The sequence below is a fragment of the Protopterus annectens genome, chromosome 13.part0 (genome assembly GCF_019279795.1).
Source record: "Protopterus annectens isolate FY-2018-M chromosome 13.part0, PAN1.0, whole genome shotgun sequence".
Lineage (NCBI taxonomy): Eukaryota > Metazoa > Chordata > Ceratodontiformes > Protopteridae > Protopterus > Protopterus annectens.
The window spans coordinates 1,289,800,154-1,289,824,189 of record NC_056747.1 but is presented as its reverse complement, the minus strand read 5'-3'; the positions used below and the strand labels follow the sequence as shown (position 1 = coordinate 1,289,824,189).

General features: G+C 40.8%; 1 protein-coding gene across 1 annotated transcript in view; it reads left to right on the top strand.

The window, feature by feature from the left end:
• CBX1 (chromobox 1) overlaps positions 1 to 24,036 on the top strand; it is a 494,455-nt gene that overhangs the window by 61,252 nt on the left and 409,167 nt on the right. The window contains 1 exon segment of the mRNA XM_044055314.1: positions 9,998 to 10,036. Coding sequence (XP_043911249.1) covers positions 9,998 to 10,036 — 39 coding nt within the window.

Genomic DNA, 24,036 nt, shown 5'->3' with positions numbered 1-24,036 from the left:
GACCCTCTTCCTCCTTGGGATGCTTATTACCCCAGGCTTTGACCAGACCTCCACTTGAACTGCTGCAGCTGTGGAGCTGAAGTATCTTTCTTGAAGATACTTTTTCTTGTAGCTGTTACCTCTGCTCAAAGAATTTCAGAGCTTCAGGCTCTTTCCTGTAAGTCATCTTATTTGGTAATTCATGAAGATAGGTTTCACATTGAGCAAAACCCTACATTCCTTCCCAGGGTGGCCTCAGAATTTACATTGAACCAGACCGTTAACTTGCCAGTTTTCTTTCCGAACTGATCCAGCAGAGGAGAGTACACTTTGCATTTGTTAGATGTCCATCATCAATTGAGGTTCTACCTAAATTGTACCAACATTTTTAGAAAAACAATCCAGCTGCTTGTCTCCCTGTCTCCTGCCAAGTTGGGGAAACGGTGATTCTAATGTGTGACCCCTTTCCAGGTGGTTGTCTGACTGTATCTCCATTGTGTACAAAGAAAAAGGATGATCAGTGCCACAGTGTTAGAGCTCATTCGACTAGATTGGTTGCTGCTTCCACAACGTTATTTATCAGTGCCACAGTGTTAGAGCTCATTCGACTAGATTGGTTGCTGCTTCCACAACGTTATTTATCAGTGCCACACAGTGTTAGAGCTCATTCGACTAGATTGGTTGCTGCTTCCACAACGTTATTTATCAGTGCCACACAGTGTTAGAGCTCATTCGACTAGATTGGTTGCTGCTTCCACAACGTTATTTTCCAGAGTTACTGTTGATGACCTCTGTGCTGCAGCCACTTGGTCCACTTCATACATCATATCCCATTACAAGTTGGAGTCTCAGTCTATGTTTAGTTCCAACATCCTCCAGAATATCCTTCCGTGAGACTTCCCAGGTTTTTAGGTACCTGCGGACTCTTCCATTAGTTGAGGATGGACAGAAGAGATGACATCGGATATGAAAGTTCTGTACTTATCACAGTGCTAGATCTATGTTGTCTTTTGTCCCTTTATCCGTCCCCCCTACTTGTTCCTGTCCTCCCGAATGACTGAAGTGGACCTCCAAAGAGTTTTGATTTGTTGCAGCTGCTGACCGTATTCCTTTGCGCATGCTTATATCTGTATATTTGTGTATTACCAAGGGATTTGCCCTGTTTGGCAGGTGAACGCTATCTGAAGTATTGACTTGAAGAAAAGTTATGGGCGGAGGGAAGAGCCTGATCCCTGGATCTAAATGTCTAAAGGCTGCTGGCATAGAATCTGTATAGATCCAATAATTCATCAGTTGAGAAGGATGAAAGAAAGCACATATCTCATGTTATACGTTTTTAGTTTTCAGCACACCCAACAGGATAGCCTTTGTTGTTTTGTCAGGAGAAGCAGCAACTTTAAAATGGCTGACTTCCTGGAGAATGTCTCCAGAATAGCATGTGTTAACTACCTTCCTTCTTTGGGAAGGTAAAAGTCTACTCCCTGAGACCTTGCTTGACTAACCCATTTGGAAGCAGTCGAGGGTTATCTGTCCTTATGGGTCAGGTATAGAGTATGTAGAGTATCCAGATGCTCTTCCAGTCCTTTCCCTTTGACTGCCCATAAGCCGCAGTCTCTTGCTGTCCCATATATCTCACCATGAGGAAGCTGTGGTTTGATTTAGATGACCTGAGCTAGCTCAGAGAGCCATTGAAGAGGTACCACAGTACGAGGAAGGACTAGCCTTTTACCCAACCTCTTTTTGGTACCCAAGACAAAGAACCTTGGGCCAGTTCTTGTCTTGAGTGGCCTAAATCAGTACATTCCCAGAAGGTCCTTTCACAAGGTTATGGTGCAGTCCTGACTGTCCAGTGAAGAATGGATGTCTTCTGTGAGCATCTAAGATAAATATTTGCAAATCAAGTTCACCAAACAGACCAAGAGGTTGCTTTGTTTTGGGGTAGGAGCCAGTCAGTTTTAGTTCTAGGCATTGCTGTTGGGTCTCATGTCGCCCCCAGGGTATTCCCATAATGCACGTCTGTAGTGACAGCAGATCTCAGGCTGCAGGGACCTGGAGTTTTCATTACTTGAATGACTGGCTCCAAACAGTCCCGACTATAAATCGTCTGTCTCCAGGAATTTACTACTTCGGCTGTTCCAGTCCTTATGAACCATGACAAAGAGCTGCTAGTCTAGCCGATGCCTCGTCATTCACATTAATGGACGACACTGTGGCTTGCTGAACTCTTCTTCCATGTGGCAAGATTCTGTCCATCCAGTCCACAAATCTCTCATCTGATCAGCGTGACTCAGTACCTGCTGATGTTTGTTTTTAGAGCACTGTGTCTAATGACATGTAGTTTGTTCTGCTTTAGTGAAAAGCTCTAGGAGACCGTGACTCCTGGTTAAAAAGAAGGGGGTTACTCCTGGTATATCAGCTAGGAAAGGAGGTCTTCAAGTTGTTTAGGGACTCTTGTCTGCAAATTGACTGAAAGCTTTGAGAAGGTCTGTGCACTGGGAATTGTTTGCAGTTTTGCGAACCAGAATATTTCACACACAGAATTTGTCACAGCTAGTAGCAAAGACAGGTAGGGCATTTTATAAGGACAAGTGAAATGAAGGAGATGCTGACTACAGAGACGCACATGAGGTGCATGGGAGCACTGCACTTTGTGTCTCAAGGAGCCAAAAGATTGGTTTGGAAGTAATGAAATGGACTTTTGTTGTGTAGAATATGGATGAGGAAAACTTTGTGAAGTAAGACCGTCCTTTGATAGAAGCGTCACAGATTAAGTAATAAAGCACACTATACTGGGGCTGTGTTTTAAGATCCAAGTAATATTTGGACTTGTCCACATGGACATTGGCAGATTTCTTTTGTTGCTGTATCCTGATGTACACTGTACACTAATTCAGCAGTTGCTTATCTCTGGACAACTTGATACACTCTCTTAAGGGTGAGGCGAGCAGTAAAGAATATTATTTTGGGGCTAATTTATGCAGTGTAGTTAATGTTTTTATGTTTACATGACTGAACTGTCTCATTCTTATTTTTTTCTGTATGATGTCAAATTTTGTCCTATTTCTTTTAAACATAGAAAGTGACTGAAAATGACTAAATATTTAAAAATACAGTTGTGCGTGAGTCAGCACCGGAATAGTGAGGTAAATGCCTGGAAGCAGGCGAGGAGGAGGGAAGGTGGAGTTAAATATGTTCGATACCTGTTGTGTACTCTTCTTACTGGATGATGCTAATTTTGTTTGTGTTGTAGGGTTAAATAACTGTTTGTTGTAGATGGTGCAGGCTTTTAAATGGCATGTATACAAAATGCATCAGTCATGTGTTTGTGTTTCATAATGGATGTATTCATCAGTTGTAATGTCAATGGCCTGACTTGTACACTAAGTAACATGGAGTTGTGGGGTATGTGCACAGTCTGAAGCCTTGGGTAGTTTCTTTATACAAAGCCTATATGAATGCACATGAGCGTGCTACATTAACAGGGAGTAATTGGGTAAGGAAGAATGAAGAAGAGGGGCAACATCCGTCACAGCATGTCCTGTCCATTGGTGAGAGAGGAATCCTTGACTGATAGAGGTTTATGTTGGGATGAAAGGATTTCCATGAAGTCACTTTATGCTTAGTTTATGCATTTTGTTTAATGTATTTGTCCACCAGGGTAGATCACTGATCCACCAGGTTCAATTTCATGCCCAGCCCAGAAGTTACAAAGATAAGAGGGGAAGAAAAAAAATATTTGTCAGGACAAGTGTTGGAGCTGTTGCAAAAGTATTTGCAGTACATGCATTTGGTTCGGATGATAACAGAAAGCCAGCAGCAGGTATTTACAATATGTATGGTTAGGTTAATAACTATTAGGAACTGTTGTAAACAAAAATTATATTGTAGAAGTAAAGTACAGAGGAAAAGAAGAAACAAAAGGGGGAGCAAAGATAATGAAGAGGTAGAGGAAGGATTTCCTAGCCCTAATTCACTCTATCTCCAACAGACCCCCCCCCCATCCCAACTTCAGTAAAACTAAAACTATGATTTTTGGAAAAAAGCTCTAGTTGCATATCTATGACTGGAACAACACCACCGATAGAAAATATTACCTCTTTTAAATCCAAAATAGCAATAGGCAAAGGCAATCTACTCTCCCGACCTGAATATGTGCCCCCCCCTCAGCTTCAGCATCAGAAACAAGCTCTACACACTTTCAAAACATTAGCCAATAAAATTTGTAGACTTGCTCCCCTAAAAATTATCACCGTGCTGAAAACTCAGAATGGCTCCCTGTTCAACTAAGAGCTTACCTTCTAAGATCCAGCTATTCCAACTCCTAGTCATCCAGACCTTCTGTCCCCATAGCAGATAAACTAGAGCATTCTTTTTACAGCCTCAGAAACCACAAGCAATCTGCAACCCCTCCACCAAACTGAGCTCCATTGTACAGCTCACTGCTTCTCTGTACTAGGCCCAAAACTTACCTCTCAATTTCTTAGAGCAAGAAATCTGGGCAAAGCTATAAATAATGGGGGAATAAAGGCCCAAAAATAGGGACACTTTTTGGTACTTTACAAGCAACCAGGAGCCAAATGTTTCATACCTCGCCAAATAACACCAAATAATGTCAGTGTAGGAGGAAGATGTTAACTCATTTCCATGTTTGCTTACAGTGCAACTTGTTAACTTAGTAAAAACGGGTAATATCTATTTCAGTTATGTGCTGTGTGAGTGTCACTGTAGAAGTGTTACATAGCAGGAAATCTGTTTACAAATCATCCTCTTAAAATTGAAATAACATGGCTGGGAAAATTAAAAATGTAATGACTTTTACATGTGGTTACATCACAGTCGTTAAGAAATGCAAGTCTACCATTGAAGTCATGCTGTAACATGTATTTCGTATACACTACTCATGAAAAAGCCTCGGTGGTAGTGTTGTTACCTCACAGCAAAATGTTCTCCCGTTCAATTCTCGGCGTGGCTTGGGAGTGCCTTCTGTGTGGAGTCCGCATGTCCTCCCCACGGTTGGGTAGCATTCGAAAGACATTTGTGCATAAATGGGCATGCCTTCGTTGAAGGTTGGGCATCAAGCTGGGACCTCGGCATTTCATAAAAATCTACTGCCAATCATTAGCGGACCGGAGTTCCGCTGTGGTGACCCCTTACCAGGAAAAAGCCGAAAAGACAAACAAACTCAGGAAATTGATGAAACTGTGTATGAATACTGGGTTGAATTCATACAGATGTGCAGTGCAGGATGTCTTAACCCAACCAGGTTGCTGTATTTTAGCGACAAAATTGCTACTTTACATAAAACAAACATGGCTGCTTCTACTTGGTTGACAACTATACATTTTTTGTAACAAAATCCCTTTTGTTTTTTGCATTATGCACTTTACATTTGCAAAATACATACACATTTAGCAAAGTACAATTTTACTGGATAGGATGTAGTCTTGTGAACAGACATCAATAATTTGGTGAGGTATGAAACATTTGGCTGTTGGTTGCATTAATATGCAAGTACCCAGTTTATAAATATTGCTTTTATAAACTTTTGATTGAATAGCATGTTTTGCATTAACATGACTTTTCTCAAGGGTATGAAGTCTGAGACTCATATGTCTGCAATTATTTTCTGACGTCAGTCCTTTTCGATTTGCCAGAAAAAACACAGTTGTATGAGTAGCAGACCAAATAGTTAAGGTAAAAATCTGGACAATTGAAAGCTATGGCCCAGAACTCTTTGCAAAAGTATCCCCCCACACACACACACACACACACACACCTTATCTTATCCTATTTTTAGGACTTGGCACAGTTCATCTTATCGAACCACATCACCTAACCTGAACTACATCAGTGGATCTTTCTCTTACAAGTAACACTAGTAACTTTCTGTCCCTCATATAATGTGTTCTATTGCACCAATCCACTGTCATAATCATTTGCTTAACATAACTTCTCCTTCCGACTAGTAGCAAACTCATAACAACTCTTACTCCATTCAACTGTTGTATCATTCCAGCATGGACAACCTTGTCACCCAGATTGGTGAGGATGAGTTGTGTTTTTCCCCCAACACATTCAGATCCGTTTTCCTTTTTTTGTTTTGTTTTTCTCCCTGTTCTGCTCAGGGCCTGCCCAGTGTCTCCCTGTCAAGTACCACATTGTCTGTCTCTTGCCCCTGGAGAAATGAATGAGTCATTCATAAGAGTGGACAGGGGCCCCACAGTCCATTTGTTCCTGCACAGCCCAAATACTTTAAGGCCCCTCCTTGGCCAGAAGACTTGTCCGCCTGTAACAGATCAAGGTATCAATTCCTAACGCTAAAGACATTGTGGGTGATCCAGCAGGCAGGAACCCTGATGGTAATCATGAGTTGTACCTATGTTGATGTGACCTATAAACAAGCAAAGTGGGGGTGCACACTTACTGGCTGTGCAGGTTAGTGAGAATGTCTTGCTCATAGTCTTTTGTCAAGGCTTTCATCTTCAGACGTTATTCCATCCCTGCTGACCTGAACACTACACTAGACACCAGACCAAAGCCACGAGTTACAAAAGGGCACTGAATCCTGACAGTCTTCCAGAACTTAATAGTGTGGCGGGGGGGGGGGGGGGCAGAGGTTTGGTTGCCTCAAGGAAGGATGAACAAGTTAAGAAGATTTTTGTTCCAGTAAATAAGGAGAAGAAAATATTTTTGCTGTATGCCCTCGCACCCATCCCCCTAATCCCAGAGTGCTGTGAAAAGCGAGAATGGACAGGCTAGATTAATGTATACAGCACCTTTGTGGCCAAGGTACCTATGGCTTTCAGTCGTAGTCCAAATGAGCAGGAAGGGACCTAGGCACCTTCCACAAATGTGTGCTCTCCTGACTCTAGGAGGATCACTTGTCCATCTCAGCCTCAGCAGTCTGGAATGTAGCTGCATGAATGGTCCAGGCCAGCTTCTCCAAGGATTTGCTACTTAATCATTCAGGAAACAGAGAGTTTGTCCACTAGGAAATATTATATGGGTAAATGGAAGAGTGTGACTCTGTACTGTGAACCAAGGGGCGTCTTTAGAGTCATGGTGCCAGATGTCTTGTAGTACCTTCTTGGAGCTGTTTGATAGTGGTCTTTTCCTATGCTTTTAAAGTACATGTGTTTGCTGTTGTAGGATGCCTCCCTGATGATCCATGTCTATTGGCCTGCTCTTCAGTGAAATTTTTCTTCTTTGGGGAGACACCCTAGGGAAAGCGATTATTCCTCCTTGACACCTTATGCTTGAGATAGAAAGGTGAAGTTTAGCTCTCTTTGAGCCCAGTTAATCTTGTCTTAGAGAAAACTTTTTTATTGGCTTTTCCTCGGCTAGTAGAATCTATGTATATCAAGCAATACTCTGTAAAGGGCCGTATTCTTCTTTCGTATATTGGTGTATAGGGTACTATACTGGTATAGGGTACTATATTTTGGTGTATAGGTAAGTACTAGGCTAGCTGCCCTTGCACCCCTTTTTAAGCCTAGCCAGTTTCCCTTACAAGGTAAGAATCAAGCTCTGTACTTTGTATTTATGAGCTAAACACCTTAACCACTATGCCAACCCCCAGAATAAGCCTTGCAGCTTAATGTTTCCTTTTTACGCAGAAGGTAGTGTCCAACTAACTGTTAATGAAACTATAAACTGTCCAGCTGGCAGTTTTCTATTCCAATCCACAAAATAGGCAGCTGAAATTTTACCTAAAAATAAATAAATAATTCCTGTACTCTGAGCAGGTTTCTTATTTATGCTAGGCAAACTGAGTAGACCTGTCTCAGATACCATCCAGGTGAGTAGCAAACTGACATACATTTTGTAATGTGACATGTTAGAGCCCACTCTGTCAGGGCAGCAGTAGCAATAGCATTTAAGAATCCTATTGCCTCAGTGTAGCTGTGAGGCAGCCGCGTGGACTGCAGCGTACACCTTCACCAACCTGTATACACAGACCTTCATGTGAGGAACAGGGCATGTGGTGCTGCAGTCATTGTGCAGGGTGCCTTGTGATCTCCTGCTGCCCACTGAAGCTGCTAGTGCTGGTATTGGTCCCCTGAACAAGGAATTAACACTGCAGCAGTGACTTCGGTGATGAACGTGGTATAATTGTGAGTAAACTGACCATAACCTGGAGCAGTAAAAGTTCCCATTGTCCTGCCGTCATTTACTGAGGCACTTTATCTGCATTGAGGGAGCAGAGGGGGTGTGTCCCCACTGCAGGATCAGTACTACTCTGTTTTACAGTGGTCCACCTGTGAAGATCCCCCCCCCCCCCAAAAGCATCTGAGGCATTCCATTCCAGGTGCTTCAGCAAGAAGGAAGAACTTGCCTGTTCTGCCCCGAGAGGATTTACAGATCAGAGATAGGATCATCCAGCCATAAAAGAACTGAAAATGTCATGGTCTGCTCTTACTTTTACCATTTGTTAGCTGGTGTCATGCATTCCTCTCAGTTATCAAGATTTTCACAGAATGTCCAGATATATGCCTCATATTTTTGGTCTGTTCCTCATAAAGTTTGTGATTTTCTGGATTTCTGTGGCAAATCAGTGAGGATGGAAGTCACTAAATAATGACAAGCATTTGAGTTTCAGGGTTCATATCCTTCAGGAAATGCATGGTAACAGAAGACCTTTTATTCCAGCAACTTTCTAGGTTTATAAGAGCAATGTTCAAAATCTGTCCCTATTTTTGGTGCTTGTCGCCCATTATTTTTGACTTTGTCCAGATGTTTTGTGCTTAGAGGTTGAGAGCTGTGGGTCATGGACCTGGAAAGGAGTTTAACTCCATCTAAAACTTATGGAAGACAGAAATCCACCTGCAGCTAATTCCTATGAAAAAGGAGTTTTATTGCACAAGTGACCCTATTCACATGTCTGTTGGGAGCAGTATTGTACTGTACATTTTTCAGGAAAAAAAGCACCCTTTGAGAGGAGTTAACATGCAAGGGCTGCTTATCTTTTTAGCCATCAAAAGGAAAACTCCACCCTAGAACTGAAAAAAAAAAAAACCTTTTTTTTTACTCTCTTTGTTTCCTGGTCTATTTTAACACATCAAAATCACTCTAAGTGCTTTGTTTGTAACAACATGGCTACCAGTGGAGCTTGTTGTGTCAATGTGATCTTGTACTCCCTCAGCCCTTTCTCTTTCCCATAGTACGTTGTATGACTCAAGCCAGACATAAGGCAGTAACTTTGAATTCCCATGCCATTGACATATAATGGGATTTGGGAGGGTCACTGTTACTTTCTTTACCTTCTGTAAAAGGACTGCTTCTTTTCTGTCTCTAATCACCCTCATTTATGTTTGGCTCAGACTTTGTTTTACACTATACTTAGAAGTTATCCAGCTATAGCCAGAAAAGTAAACTTTGTTCACGGTTTTCTTTTGTAGTCCAAGGAATTCATTCTACAAGGGTCTGTCAGTGCATTGACTGTTTTAACACCTCTGGAGTAGTGTGGGAGGAGGGGACCCCCAATTTCTCCTGAACTACAAAAGAAAACACCGTTAAGGCGCATGTTTTCCAACAATGCATTCTATATTAAAGGAAGCTAGGAAACCACATACAAGGAAATCGTACTTGACAAAATGGATGTTTCTCCCTGTGTTGCCATCAATCTGGACCCTAACAAGACTTCAGTCTCTTTCATTTTTAAATACTTGCCAAACTTATCAGGATTGTTTTATGCCTCAGTGAAGGTGCGTGTATATATAGGCTTAACCTCTTATCCTTGTGATCCCACTTTTAATTCCTCTTAGCATTAAAGCAGTTCCTCATGGAATTATTGCATCTGAGGCCCACCAAGAAGGTAATCTGTCCACCAGATGGATCTCATTTATGTGTTAGAAAAGTTTAAGTTGACACCTTGTTTTAACAATTCAGTTTTACTGCAGAGTTCAAGAAGAAATGAGGACATGTAAAACATAACTGTATACAAATGCAAATCTAGTATATTTTTATAAGCATTGCAGATGTGTACTGTTCATAAATACCCTTTTCTTTTTAATTTCAGAACTCATTCCTCTGGATGTTGACAAGATTCCCACTTTAAGTAAGCTATTGTGTAGTTATGAAATCATTGATTACATGTGTTTTACCAGCAAAGCAACTTTTGCATACATTATACTATAATTCTGTCTGTATGTTTGAACCGATTACATTTGCAGGAACATTTCTACGACAGTGACACTTGTTTGTTTTGAAGGTGTTCCAGGAGTCCATTGTTGGTGAAAGTGCTTTTTTTAGTAGCCATTATAGCTGCCAGAAGGACATTGGAACTGCAGACCCTTGTGTACAGACAGTCCTTTTAACTTCCATAAGGATGGGGTAACACACTACACCAATACAAACTTCATGCCCGCAGTGGTGTTCTGTCCTACCGCACAGAACGAGGGGGGGTGATCTTACATACATAGGATGTTCATAGTCAATTGAGATGGTTATTCATTGTCTTTGCAACATGTAGGGAAACAGGCCTATCTTTACATGCCTGGCTGGCTGTTCTCACTGTACCTTACTCTTTCCATTGCAAGACTGCACTAGGACATGAGATATCACTGCCTGAGAGTCACAACAGATGCTGTTGCCTTCTTTAGAGGGGTGAGCACCTAGCCCGTCTCAGAAGCAGCTACCTAGTCATGTGTCCACACCTTCTCTAAGCATTCTAACCTGGACATTAACTCTGTAGCTATAGGGTTTGCTGTAGCCATACTACAGGGCCTTTTACAAACTACACTTTCTCAGGACCAGACAAAGAGTGGTTTATAAACACTGAATCTTTTCAAGTGTTAACATAATTGCATCAGTATTACACAGCAAGGGAATGAGCAGGAAACACTGGCAGCTTTGATGGAGGCAATGTTGAGAAGTGATAGGTCAATGAGTTTTCATATGAAGGAGCAGCAGATGAAGCAGGGTGCATCTGAAGAGGATATGCCGCATGAAGATGTTCTGGAACTTTCTGTAGAAAGCTCACAGTAAATGTAGACCAAAGAAGGCTCTGTCGGACTAGAAGAAAATGATCCAAGGGAAGAGCTGCTTTATTTAATAGAGGTGAATTGACATGTTAAGATCGATGACAGTCACGTAAAACAGGAGTAATATTTCACAATTTCCCCTAAGAGCACAACAGGAACATGCTCTATAACCTGGGACCAGACCGTATACTTCTGTCCACCCCTAATTTAACTCCTTATTACACACTCCAAAGCAGTGTGTTCTACTTTTAAGACCTCTGATGCACTCACACTTAGTCTCACACATCCAAACACTTATGGGAAAGCCTGACACAGATTTCCAGCTGTGTCCTTACCCAAAGTAATAATAAAGTAATGGTCTGCCACCAGTCAGAGCATGCCCTTTTTAAAGGGGTGTCTAGTTATTAAAATTAGATATCAAAGAAAATGATAGCATATGACCTAAAGCAGCCAGGCTCTCAGAGTGGCTCAGGAATTATCAAAGCAGGTATAAGCACTCTTAAATCATTAAAGAATACACTAACTGACCAGCCACAATGTAAGATAATAAAAATATTTTAATATTGAGCAAAAATTATTCAAAATGTAAAACAGTAATTTCAATAAACAAACGGAATTCAGTCACAAGGAAAATGAAGTTAATACTGAAGGATAGAAATCCAACATTTAAAAAAAATACTGTTGACTAATTAGCTATAATATGCTATCTAACTGAAGAACACTGTCCTTAATCTAAACTAAGTATTACAACAGCGGAAAGGCAGGCTTACAGTTCTTGGCGAGTCCTTTTGGTATCAACTGCTCAGTACAGCTGTGAATGAACTGTTCACAACAACTCAACTTAGCTGAAGTCAACTGTACTGTGAACTGATCTGAAAAACTCAACTGTTCTCAACAACTGTTTAAATAGTCTTCAGCAGGCTCTTTTATGAGCTAGTTAACTGTCATAACTGTTCCAGTTCTTATTTTCATTTCACACTTTCAAAATGGCTGGCTCTTTATTTTCAAAGTTCCATCCTGTCATCAGTCTCTGAAAGTAAACACGAAGCATCTGAACACATTCCGATGACATTATCTGTAGATTAGCTGACTCTGAGGCAGTCTGCATTTAGAATCTCCTGTACAAACATGGTCAGTTAGAAATGTAAAGGAACACTGTTCAAACATCCTGTACAAACAGAGCATTAATCAACATGCAAGAACTTATTTAAAATATCATAGCTAATCATGCTGGCATATATTACAAAGGTTAATCTGAAGTTGTGTACAAAACATCAACCAGACATGGTAGCAGCGATGACAGTGCCTAATTTCTTCACATTTCTCCCCCAGTGACTGAAGCATGAATTTCCAGTGACCTTTGAAAAATGACGCTTGAGAAAAATGGGTCTTCCTGAGAATGTATCAGTCCACTCCCCCTCCTGGGCAATCCATCTGCCCTGGCATTATTAACCCCACTGCAGTGTTTTATATTGTCATATCATACGCTTGCAACCAGAGACTCCACCTCAGTATCTTGGCATTTTGCTTGCTGACTCTAGCCATATTAAAGGGTTGTGATCTGTGAGTACAGTGAATTATCTTCCATATAGATAGTGCTGCAGCTTCTGCAGTGCCCGTGCTATGGCTAGACATTCTTTCTCCACAGCTGCATAACATTCTTCCCTGGGTTGAAATCTACGGCTAAGATATACCACTGCGTGCTCTTCTCCTTCTGCGGAAACTTTGCTAAGTACAGCCCCCACCCATAACATGAAGCATCTACTTGCCCAATAAATTCTTTGCTGTAATGTGATTTGGCTAACACAGGGGGTCCTCCCAAAATCTCGGAAGTTTTTGGAATTCCTGATCGCAATCTGTGGTCCACACCAACTTATCTGGTTTATTTTTACTAGTTAGGTCAGTAAGGGGTGCAGCTATTGTACTATAACTGGGTACACATTTTTCTGTAGTATCCCACTGTCCCCTAGAAATGCTCTCACTTGCTTTTTAGTAACAGGAATTGGCCACACTTGAATAGCTTCCACTTTGAGAAGTTCTGGCATAATCTTACCACTCCCCACTCTGTGTCCTAAGTAAGTGACTTCTGCCATATCCACCAGACACTTACTGGGTTTAATGGTTCATAGGTTTATACTAGGCTATCTGCCCTAAGGCATTTATAAGCCTAGCCCAAATTTTTGTGGCTTCGCCACCTTATATGAAAAATACTGTGCCCATTAGTTTGTTGTGCCTCTGTCCAGCAGTGACACAGAGATGATTCCCAGGGTAAACCTACGATCTCCCATCCACAGGTCTAGATTTCTCTTGAACAGAGTCAGCGAGGTGCTCTGCCTCACATGGACCGGATTTTATTCCACAGCATAGGGAGTCTCTGAGTGATAAATCTATTCCCTCCAGCACGTCCTATTTATATCCGTGCTAAGGTTTAAGTCGCTTGCTCTAGTGGTTTTGGTGGATTTGGATTTTTGAGGTGGAGCATGTCCATTAATTCGGGTTGGACATGGCCTTGTATGTCAGGCACATGTCACCTCTGAGCAGGGTATGCGACTGAATAGAGCTGGAGTTTCTTCAATCTGGCAGCATATGACAGATTTTGGAGTCGCTTTATCCTTTTGGTGAGGAACTTTTGGGGTCTCTCCAATTGCTGCAGATGTCGGGTGAGATACATCGAATGGGGCATTGTACTGATCATTGGTCTGATAAGTGAAGAGTACAGAACAATAACCTCACTAGATCTGGATGTGAATCCCTTCATGATCAGTGGGCAATGTAGAAGGTCTTTCTAACCACTTTAGCAATGTGAGTGTCAAAAGAAAGGCCACTGTCAACCTGGGTCCCCAGGTTTGATAACCTCTTCTGTGCTTAGTGGATTGCCACCTATATGGTAGCTTGGGGTTACCTTGTTTTTCCCGAAGGGTATGACTATACATTTTTGGCGTTTAACTTCAGGCCATGGCTCTGGCACCAGCTATCTGTTTCCGTGAGTCCTTCTGAAGGATATCCGTGTCTGATGCATCTTTCCACTATAGGCCCAGTTTGCAGTCGTCTGCAAACTTTGTCAGCCAAAGTCCTCCTATGTTGGCCTGTACTTCTGAGAAGTAGATGCCAAACAATAGGGGGCCAAGGACCGAGCCCTGTGGGACACCACTTGTGACGGCTTGAGTCTGACATGCGCCAGCAACTCTAACCCTGTGGGTTCTGTCCTTAAACCAGTTTGCAACCCATCTTGTGACATATGGGTTTACATTTAGCTGGTAAGTTTTCTACAATACCCAGTGGGGTATTGTGGCAAGCTTTGCAAGGTCAAGGTAGCTGTATACTGCCTTTCCCTCATCAATGGCCTTGGTGACTGTTTTGAAGAAGTCGACCAAGTTCAAAAGGCATGATCTTCCCTTGACAAAGCCAAACTGGGTCGGGGCCAATGTCTGCAAGTCCCTATATCTTTGTTTATGAGCTCCATTATGATCCTCTCCATAGCTTTGCAGACTAGACTTGTTGTTAAGCTTATGGGGCGGTAATTACCAGGGTCCACGTAGGCGCCAGTGTATCTTTGAACCACAGTTGCACGCCACTCCCAAAGCAGCTGAAGCAGAACAAGAAGATTATAGAAGGGTTGTAGCAGAAAGAAGTTTAATAGAGCATTTAAGAGGTGTAGCACATGATTAAAGACAATGCACATGTTTTATTTTTTTCCTATTTTAGCTTTGAGCGCACACAGCTTCACCTGGATGCTTGATATAAAGGGGATATACATCTCTCCACAATTTCCATACCTCCTTTAGGTCCTGATGATACTCTCCAGCACTGTTTAGCTAGCATAGTATTCAGTGAATGTCTGGATGTTCTCACACATTTGCTCAATTATGGACTAATTCTGAGCACATTTCCTAGTTGGGCTGAGTTTTTTTAACAAATGTCTGCACTAATCCAGAGCATATCTTCAGGTTTCCACCTTTTTTTATCATTTTATTAAAAAAAAGAGAATGATAAAATAATGATACCAGCAGACCTTAAGCCAGGGTGGTGGGTCCTATCATGGATTAGCTATCTCCATGTAATGTAAATTATTAAAATGGGTAAAGTTCTTTATACTGGACGTTCCAATATGTAAAATAAAATATTATTTTTAAAGATAAAAAAAATTATTCAAAATGTAAAACAGTAATTTCAATAAACAAATGGAATTCAGTCACAAGGAAAATGAAGTTAATACTGAAGGATAGAAATCCAACATTTAAAAAAAATACTGTTGACTAATATGAAGTTTGATGCTAAAGTTAGATGCTATAGTCTTACTATTTATAACACTTTCCTTACAGGGAGGGCAGTGTTACTGGTTTCTTTTGAGATCTTCATATCATCACAGCTGTACAATGTGGGATGTTTGCAACCCAAGTTCTCAACTGAACTATGTTCAACTCAACTGTGATGTGGATAAACAGTGAAAACTCAACAACTCAACAAAACTGTTATGAACTGTTTGACTGTTTGATGAGCTGGATAACTGAATGTTGATGAGCTGTTCTTGATTTATTTTTGTTCCAGTTCTTCAATATTTGCTTTCTTTTCAATATGCATTCCTCCTCTGTACAAAGTCTCAATCCTGTGAACAAAGGCTGGCTTTGAACATTGTCTGAGTATTAGATTACAGACTGTGAGTGTCTACAAGAAGTAGGTGAGACATCCTGGATTTTAAATCTCCAGTATTAGCATGAAAACTGACATGGGTTCCTGTACCCCTTTCAAACATGCATACCAAACAGAAAATGAATAAGATAAAATATCTGTGGTTAGGTACAATGGTGTAATTTAGAAAAGTGCCGGAACAAACCTAACCAAAACGTGGTGCGGTCACAGGGCAGGAACGACACATATGTATTTCATAGGTGTGGTCCCCTTCACATACTGGAGCCTTGATTGATGAATCTTGCAAAAGTCAGCTTTCTTCTCAGTTGCTACTGATTAGACTGTTCAGTCCCCTCATTTTTAGATCTATCCTTCTGCCATTAGAATACCTGCCTAAGTGTTTTTTCCACTATTGTCATGGGCATTCCTCAGCCCCACTCCGTGCAGTTGCTTATGCCTTTTGCTAGCTTTGGCTTTTTAATTCTTGTGGCTTGTACAGTGACTTCAGACAGGTAGACAGACACCAGATATTGCTGTCCATATTAAAGGTGATCATCCAATTTCTACATTTCTGCATCATTAGCTTATATTGTGGCATATCTGCAAGTGAAGGACTAATACTGCTATATCTCTCCTTCTTACCTTCCTCTGCTATGTCTAAGCCTAGCATCTCCACCTAATATTTCTCTCCCACCCTTCACCAACTTTCTCTGCTGTTTTGTGGCAACAATGTACTTGCCTGTGTCTGATAATCACTTGTGGTCCTCAATTCTTTCTAGTGTCCTGACAGCCTACTGTGGCCCTCTCCTTTCCATTACTACTTGTTGGGCCTTGTGGGTATGCTACTAGTGTGTCACCTGCTGTCTGTATGTTTAGTGTACTATCCTGGTGTCCTTTGGTACCTAGTTTGTCCTTAAAATTTGCACACTGCTTTGGTGGTTTATGTGTTGTTTGTGGGGTGTCTTGAGGTAGCAGTTGTTTGGGTGTCTGCTTTGGAGGCCTCTGCTGTTTAGGTAAATTTTTACTCAGAGCCTCCGAGTATGTCTTTGTGTGTTTATGTGTTTGATTGGGTTAATCCTGCCCTGTTAACCTGGTTTGCAAATGCCCATAGCATAGTCTTTAATGTAGAGTTTAACCACTCCACAAGACCATTAGTCTGGGGATGATAGAGTGTATTCTTTAGATGTCTCACCCCACAACGCTTCTGCAGACAAATCAGGTCTGTCATGAAGTTGGCAACTCGATGAGTCAGTATCTCCCTCAGGAAACCTACCCTGCTGAAAATTTCTGGCAAAGCATTTGCCACCTTTTCTGCCTCAATAGATGACAAAGCTACTGCTTCAGGGTATCTGGTAGCATAATGTACTATTACCAGGATATATTTCTTCCCTGTAGAACTTAGAGTACTCAGGTGTCCCACAATATCCATGGCCACCCTCTGAAATGGCTGTTCAGTAACAAGTAAAGGCATTAACGGAGCCTTGACCTTGTCCCATGCCTTGTCAACTTTTTGGCACTGTTCACAAGTCCTACCACATCCTTTACAATCCCAGGCTAGTACAAAATTTTGCAAAATATGTCTTAGTATGCTTTATACCCATGTGACCAGAAAAAGGGATGTGCTACAGGTAAAAGTGGCAGACAGTAAGCTCTAGCCACTACCAACTGCTGTAGTACCTCCTCTTCTAGCCCAACTTCAGGACACACACACTGTACAGCAAGCCTTTGTTCCAGTGTACAGACTCCCTTCTTCTTTGAGCCTCAGGTGCCTCTTTAGCCACCTCCCTCAAGCTTTGTAATGTAGGGTCCGTAAGTTGAGCCTTTCTCAGCTCTACCTTTGTGACCCCCAGCTCCCATTCCACAGGAAGCCTAGTAACTTCGACAGCTGTGCCTGACTGTCAATCTGGGTACCTCCACTCACCTCTGTCCTTGCAGTTGCAGTGTTAAATGGAACATCAGTACCTACCAGCACCTGTAGCTCACTTTCATGCTTACTGCTACAGGATAGCTTCTTTGAAACAGCCATACACCAGTCTCAGTTTCTGGTATGAGTTCTGTCTGGGTTTTCCCCAGGCTACCGAACCTACATGCCTGTCTCCAAGCCTGAATTTGTGTCACTGCATGCACACAAGGTACTGCATTATCGAAGTCATTCCCTATCAGGGCATCTGCAGGGATATGCTCAAACTCACCTACTTGCTTGCTTCCTTTTCCACCCTCCCAGTCAAGATGAACCCTGGCCAAAGGCATTTGGAATGAGGTCTCTCCCAAAATAAGTGGAGTGGACTGTCCAAGCAAGTACTACTCTTCTCCAACCACTGCAGGCCTCGCAGTGTTTATATCTGAAGCTGCATCTGTCTTAGCAGTCACCTGTTGACCATCTATTAAGATAGGATATAAATTTTGTTGATAGTTTGGTATCCCTTTTGTCTCCAAACAGCTTACCGCTGGCATACTGTTTTTCCGACTTGCTGGCTCTCCCACTTTTTTTCCTCCACCTTGCCTCCCTGGACATCTGTATGATACGTGGCCCCACTGGTTACATTTAAAACATTTAACCCTTGATCCAGGCCATGTACCTGAACTAGTGGATTCTCCTATTACTGGTAGACTCTGTTGGAGTGGTTTAGACTGCCCACCATGGGTTCTTTTATATCCTGTGCAGTGATGCCCTGCTTGCTAAGTAGAGATACCCCTTTTTCTCCCAGCTCATCTGCATTTACACTCTTGGTTTGCCAACTAGATTTTCATGTCCTCAGGCAAAGCGCTAAGGGCTTGTTCCCTTGCCAAAAGGTCTGCCAGCCCTTTAAAAATGGTGACCTGGCACCCACTTGCCCACCTATGAAAAAAAGTGCTTAACTTGGCATTATAATCATGCATGCTTTCATCTACCTTGCATCTCTGCTCACAAAACTTTTTTTTTTATAAACTTCAGCTGTTAGCTTAAAACATTCAAGTAAACATTTCTTTACTTTTTTGTGTCAATGTCAGGCAACTTAGAAACAACAGTTACAGCTTAACCATGTAGTGAGGGGGTCAGAAACCGTACCCAGAGCCCTTGGTCAGCATTATACCATTTACATACTCTTTCAAATGTATGAGTAAATCTATCAAAATGATCACCCTCTGTAAATTGTGTAAGAAATTTACAGACCTTTATTGCTTCTGGGGTTCAGTTATTCCCTTCCGCATTACCTCCATGACCCTGGGGAAGGGTCCCCATGACCTCCATGACCCTGGGGAAGGGTCAGCATCTCCCTCTCATGTTGATGCTGCTTCTCCTTTTCATGACCCTGGGGAAGGGTCAGCGTGTCCCTCTCATGTTGATGCTGCTTCTCCTTTTCATGACCCTGGGGAAGGGTCAGCATCTCCCTCTCATATTGTTGCTGCTTCTTTTTTTATGACCCTGGGAAGGGTCAGCATCTCCGTCTCATGTTGATGCTGCTTCTCCTTTTCATGACCCTGGGGAAGGGTCAGCATCTCCCTCTCATGTTGATGCTGCTTCTCCTTTTCATGACCCTGGGGAAGGGTCAGCATCTCCCTTTCATGTTGATGCTGCTTCTCCTTTTCATGACCCTGGGGAAGGGTCAGCATTTCTCATGTTGATGCTGCTTCTCCTTTTCATGACCCTGGGGAAGGGTCAGCATCTCTCTCTCATGTTGATGCTGCTTCTCCTTTTCTTCAGCCTCCAAATGCCACAGTCTCTGCAGATTCTAATTCCAAACATTTGGCCTCCAGTTCAAGTCTCTGTAACTCCAGACAGATGTTTAAGTCCTCTGAGGAAAAGGTGAACTGTCCTGTTTCTGAGGGCTTCAAATCCCCATCACCATTATGATTATCCTACTGGTTGCTGGTCTGAGCTGTGACAAAGGCTGAAATAATTTCTCTGTAGTCATGTTGACATACACCAGTTCTTTGGCTTCCCACACCTTGTCCAACTGGTTCTTTGTCTGCTTGCCTTAATCCTCTGCTGACAACTTTGACTGCTTTACCTGACTAAACTAAGAAAAAAAATAAATAAATACACCTGTTGTGAAATGAAACATTGAACATGTACCTTGTGGCTGCTGAGAGGACACACCTTTAGTGACAACCGCCTACAGGCTACAGATGTTTAATTACTATCCAGACCACTGCTCCCCAGTATGTGATGTTGCCACTCTGTGCCAGTAGTCAAGGAGCCTGAATTCTCACCACTGTCACTAGAGAGAGAGAGAGAGACGTTCACTTGCAATACAAATGGATGCACTCAGTATTTCCAGATGTAGACCTGTCTGCATCAAGCACAATTTCTCATAAGAGCACACAGGGAACACAGTCAGCCTGGGGTCTGAATTTCTATAGCACAGCTGTAGAATTAAGTCCTCAGCCTGGTGCCCAAGCAATGTCCTCCAGCACACTCTCTGTGAAACCAATGCTTTGTGTCCCTTCTTCAAGTAGCTGACACACACACACACACACACACACACACACACACACACACACACACCCCTGGGAAAGGCTGAACAGATTTATCCACTTTACCCCCCTTCTGCCAGGACTATAAGGTAGTTATCACTGCCACCAGACACTACAAAGCCAACTACCTAAGGCTTTTGCAAGGGTACCCAGTTATACTGAGTTAATATTAATACAAATGATAATGTTGACCAAACAGCCAGGCTTCAGAAGTGGTCACAGTGTCACCAGTAGATACAAGTACTTTCAAAGGTGAAAATATTCTGTAAAGGACCAGCTGCATTGAAAAGTTTAAATGTATTTAATTATGTTTCATATTTTCATGTTCTTTTATTATTTATCTGTTTACAGTAAACACCAGAGTTTGAGTCGTAGGAAATATTAAAAATAACACAGCTGGAAAGATTCACACAGGTTACAGAAAAGAGTACTTAACTATTCTCACTATATTTTCCTGACTGATCTAGGTAATTACTGTTCCTACTTACTTAATAAAGCAAGACAAGATGAAGTATGTGAGGGATACTTCTATGTTAGGTTCCAAGAAAGACTGTCCTGAGGCTTCTGATCCAAAACAATACCAAAAGATAGTATGGAATTCTTAAACAAAATATCCTCTATTTCTTGGAACAACAAAATGTATTGGTTGGTTATGGATGTTAAAAGTCTATATACCTCTATTAGACATGATGATGGCCTCAATGCAGTGAGATCTTCTTTAAAAGATTTATTGGATTTCTGTTTAAAGAATAATTATTTTATTTTTAATGATGTTTTGTATCGGCAGAAACAAGGTACAGCAATGGGGGGCAGCTTTTGCCCCCATGTATGCCAATTTGTTTATGAATTTTTTTGAAAGGAAATTTCTATTTGAGTTAAATTTTATGAAATGTAATGTGTTATTTTATTTTCGTTACATAGATGACTTGATTTTTATTTGTGATGGTGGTTTTGATTCAGTTAATGAATTTTTGACAGACTTACATGGTAACCCATTTGGGTTAGAATTTGATGGAATACAGAAGGGAAACAAAGTAATATTCTTGATCTTGTTTTGGAGGGTACAGAACATGGTAAAATTATATCAAATATACATAGGAAGTTTATAGATGGTAATCAATACCTTCATGCATCTAGTTGCCATCCTGTACATACTTTGGAAGCTCTCCCTTATGGGGAATTGGCAAGGGTATCTAGATTATGTAACACACAAGACAATCTACAAAGGGAATGGGATATCACATATAATATGTTTTTGAAAAGAGGGTACAGTGTGACTATTTTAGGAAATGCCCTTATGAAGGTAAAAAAGGAGAATAATATGGTAAGGAATAAATGTAATAAGGGTGAACCATCACCATTATAAGAAATATCGTCTGGCAACAAGTGATAAAACTTGTAAGGATATTTATTTTGTCTCTACATATAATGTAAAAAGTGGAGACATAAAGGATGTAGTGGAACATTTTTGGAAATTTTTAGTGAAAGACAAGGTATTGATGCACATTTTGCCACAAAAACCTTTATTCTCCTATAAAAGGGGAAGACATTTGAAAGATATGGTGGTACATGGTAAATTTGTAATGCCAAAATTTTGTTTACCAAGACCACTAAGTGAATTTGGTACAAGATGTTGCAGTAGATGCAGTGTTTGTAGGAATATAGTTAGAACATTTAATTATATTAACAACATTAGGTTCACAGTAAGAGATAGTTTTACCTGTAGAAGTAAGGGAGTTGTGTATGCTTTACACTGTCCTGTGGATTATATTATATAGGTGAAACTAAAAGAGAGTTTCGTATTAGGTTAGGTGAGCACATTAGAGACATAAGACATAAAAGGGAAAATAAATTTATTGCCACACATTTTAGTGTTTATCATAATAGTGATGCTTCATTTTTAACAGGAACAGTTTTAGAAAGTGTGAAATGTCTTTGTAATGATGAAAATGCTTTGAAATATAACTTACAATATAAGGAAAGTATTTTTATTTTGAAATACAATACAATGACACCCTGTGGATTGAATAATGAAATAAACTGGAGGTGTCTGCTTTAAAACTTTTTTGAACATAATTGTTTAATTAATTGCTATGAGTATATATATATATATCCATTCTTTCAATGAGAATGTATACTCTTGAAAGGTGGTTACACCGAGGCGCTGGAGAATAAAGAATTTGCTTTTGGATTTGACTTTGGTTCCTGTTTTTCGATTCCTGACTTCTGAAGATTTTGCTGTTGCTGTTTTGGTATTGTTTTGGATCAGAGTTGTTTCTATCTGAAGGTGTGTGGAGTGGAGTTTGTGTAATTGTCCTGAGGCTTCTGTCTCACCTAATATTAAAATATTTCTGTACAGAATGACATCACATACATTTATTTGGTCATCTGACTTCTGGTTCCCATGCAACCCCCATTGCTTGAAACTGCCAGGATTTAGTAGCAACATGTCCATAACACACACACATATTTGCTCAGATCTGGTACAACTTCTGGAAGTCATAAACGATTACAGAGACTAACAAAACATGCTTCTTACAGACATTGCGTCTCTGGCTTCATTCAAAACTGCGGTAACATTTTTATTAACTAGACCCAGTAATTTAATTTCTTACTATTTTCCAAAGTTAGCTGGAGCTGAGCTTAACCTCTTCTCTTCCAATATCCTCTGTTAACATGTATATATTTAATTCAGTTACAATACAGTCAGGCTCCAAGGTCGGTACATTTTTAACACAAGCAACTTTTTACAAATCCGTTTTCAACACAAGCATCTATACAAGTCAGTTTGATTTACAAATGACATATAAAATTTGTGTGTCTCATCATGGTCCCTCACATGCCTGGCTAAGGCATTTGTCTTCATTCCTCTGGTGATATCACGCGAAGGCTTAGAGACTGGATGAGGGAGCATATATATGATATCACCAGAGGAATAGAGACAAATGCCTTAGCCAGGCATGTGAGGGACCATGATGAGACACAAATTTTTATTTTTAGTAATAGAAGTCTATACCGACAATAGAGGTGGAGATGTTAGGAATAGAGTAGAAACTAGGGAACTAGAATGGATTATAAGGCTACGAGCTAACACTGGGGTAGGCCTGAATGACAAAATTAATATTAAACCCATTCTTCTAAATAGAGATTTAAAGAAATAGTAGTTAGTACTCCCCTCAACCTTTTATTCTTTTTTATACTTTTATATTGTATGTATTAAGTTGTATGATGTGATATGCTGTTTCTATTGTCAAGCTGTTTTTAATTTTAAGCTTTTAAAAATTTTCAAACTAGGTATAAAACTTTTTGTACTAGTTATATGGTTTTAAGGATTAATTGGGTAGTTGATGGCAATGATAATCTTGGTATAAATGCTGTGTTTTACTGTTCTTTGATTGTCTGATGAAGTGGCTGGTGCCTCGAAAGCGCTCACCTCTTTTACTAATAAAGCTGTTATTCTACATAGCCATGGCTGCTACCTTCTACTTTGTTTTTTTACTGTTCATTTCATTGTTGGTGGAGGTAACTCTTGCCAGCACCATTTGGTTTTTACTGCGGATACAAATAAAATGGTGCTTGCCAGACATCCCTGCCTTATCCCAAATTCTATAACTTCATACACTAACATAATTATCTTTTTCTGTCACTTGTTTTGTAATCTTTTAATACATCCCATAAACATTCATATTGCAAATCTCTTAACATAATTTCAGTGTGAGCCTTATTACAGTAAACTCTGTTAACCAGAACTCAAGCAACCAGAAGAAAACAAATGAAAGAAATACAGTACAGTTTGAACAATTCAGGTTTTCATGTGTTGCATTTATTTCCCCCCCACACAGAAATGTGCCTTACATTTTTAGAGTTTTAAAAAGGAAGATGCAAATAAATTCCCTCTCTCCCCAGCCTGAGAACAAGTCAAACCAAACAAGTCAGATATGCGAAATGTCAGCACTTGTTCCTTACTCGCTCAGTTTGCATCAGATTG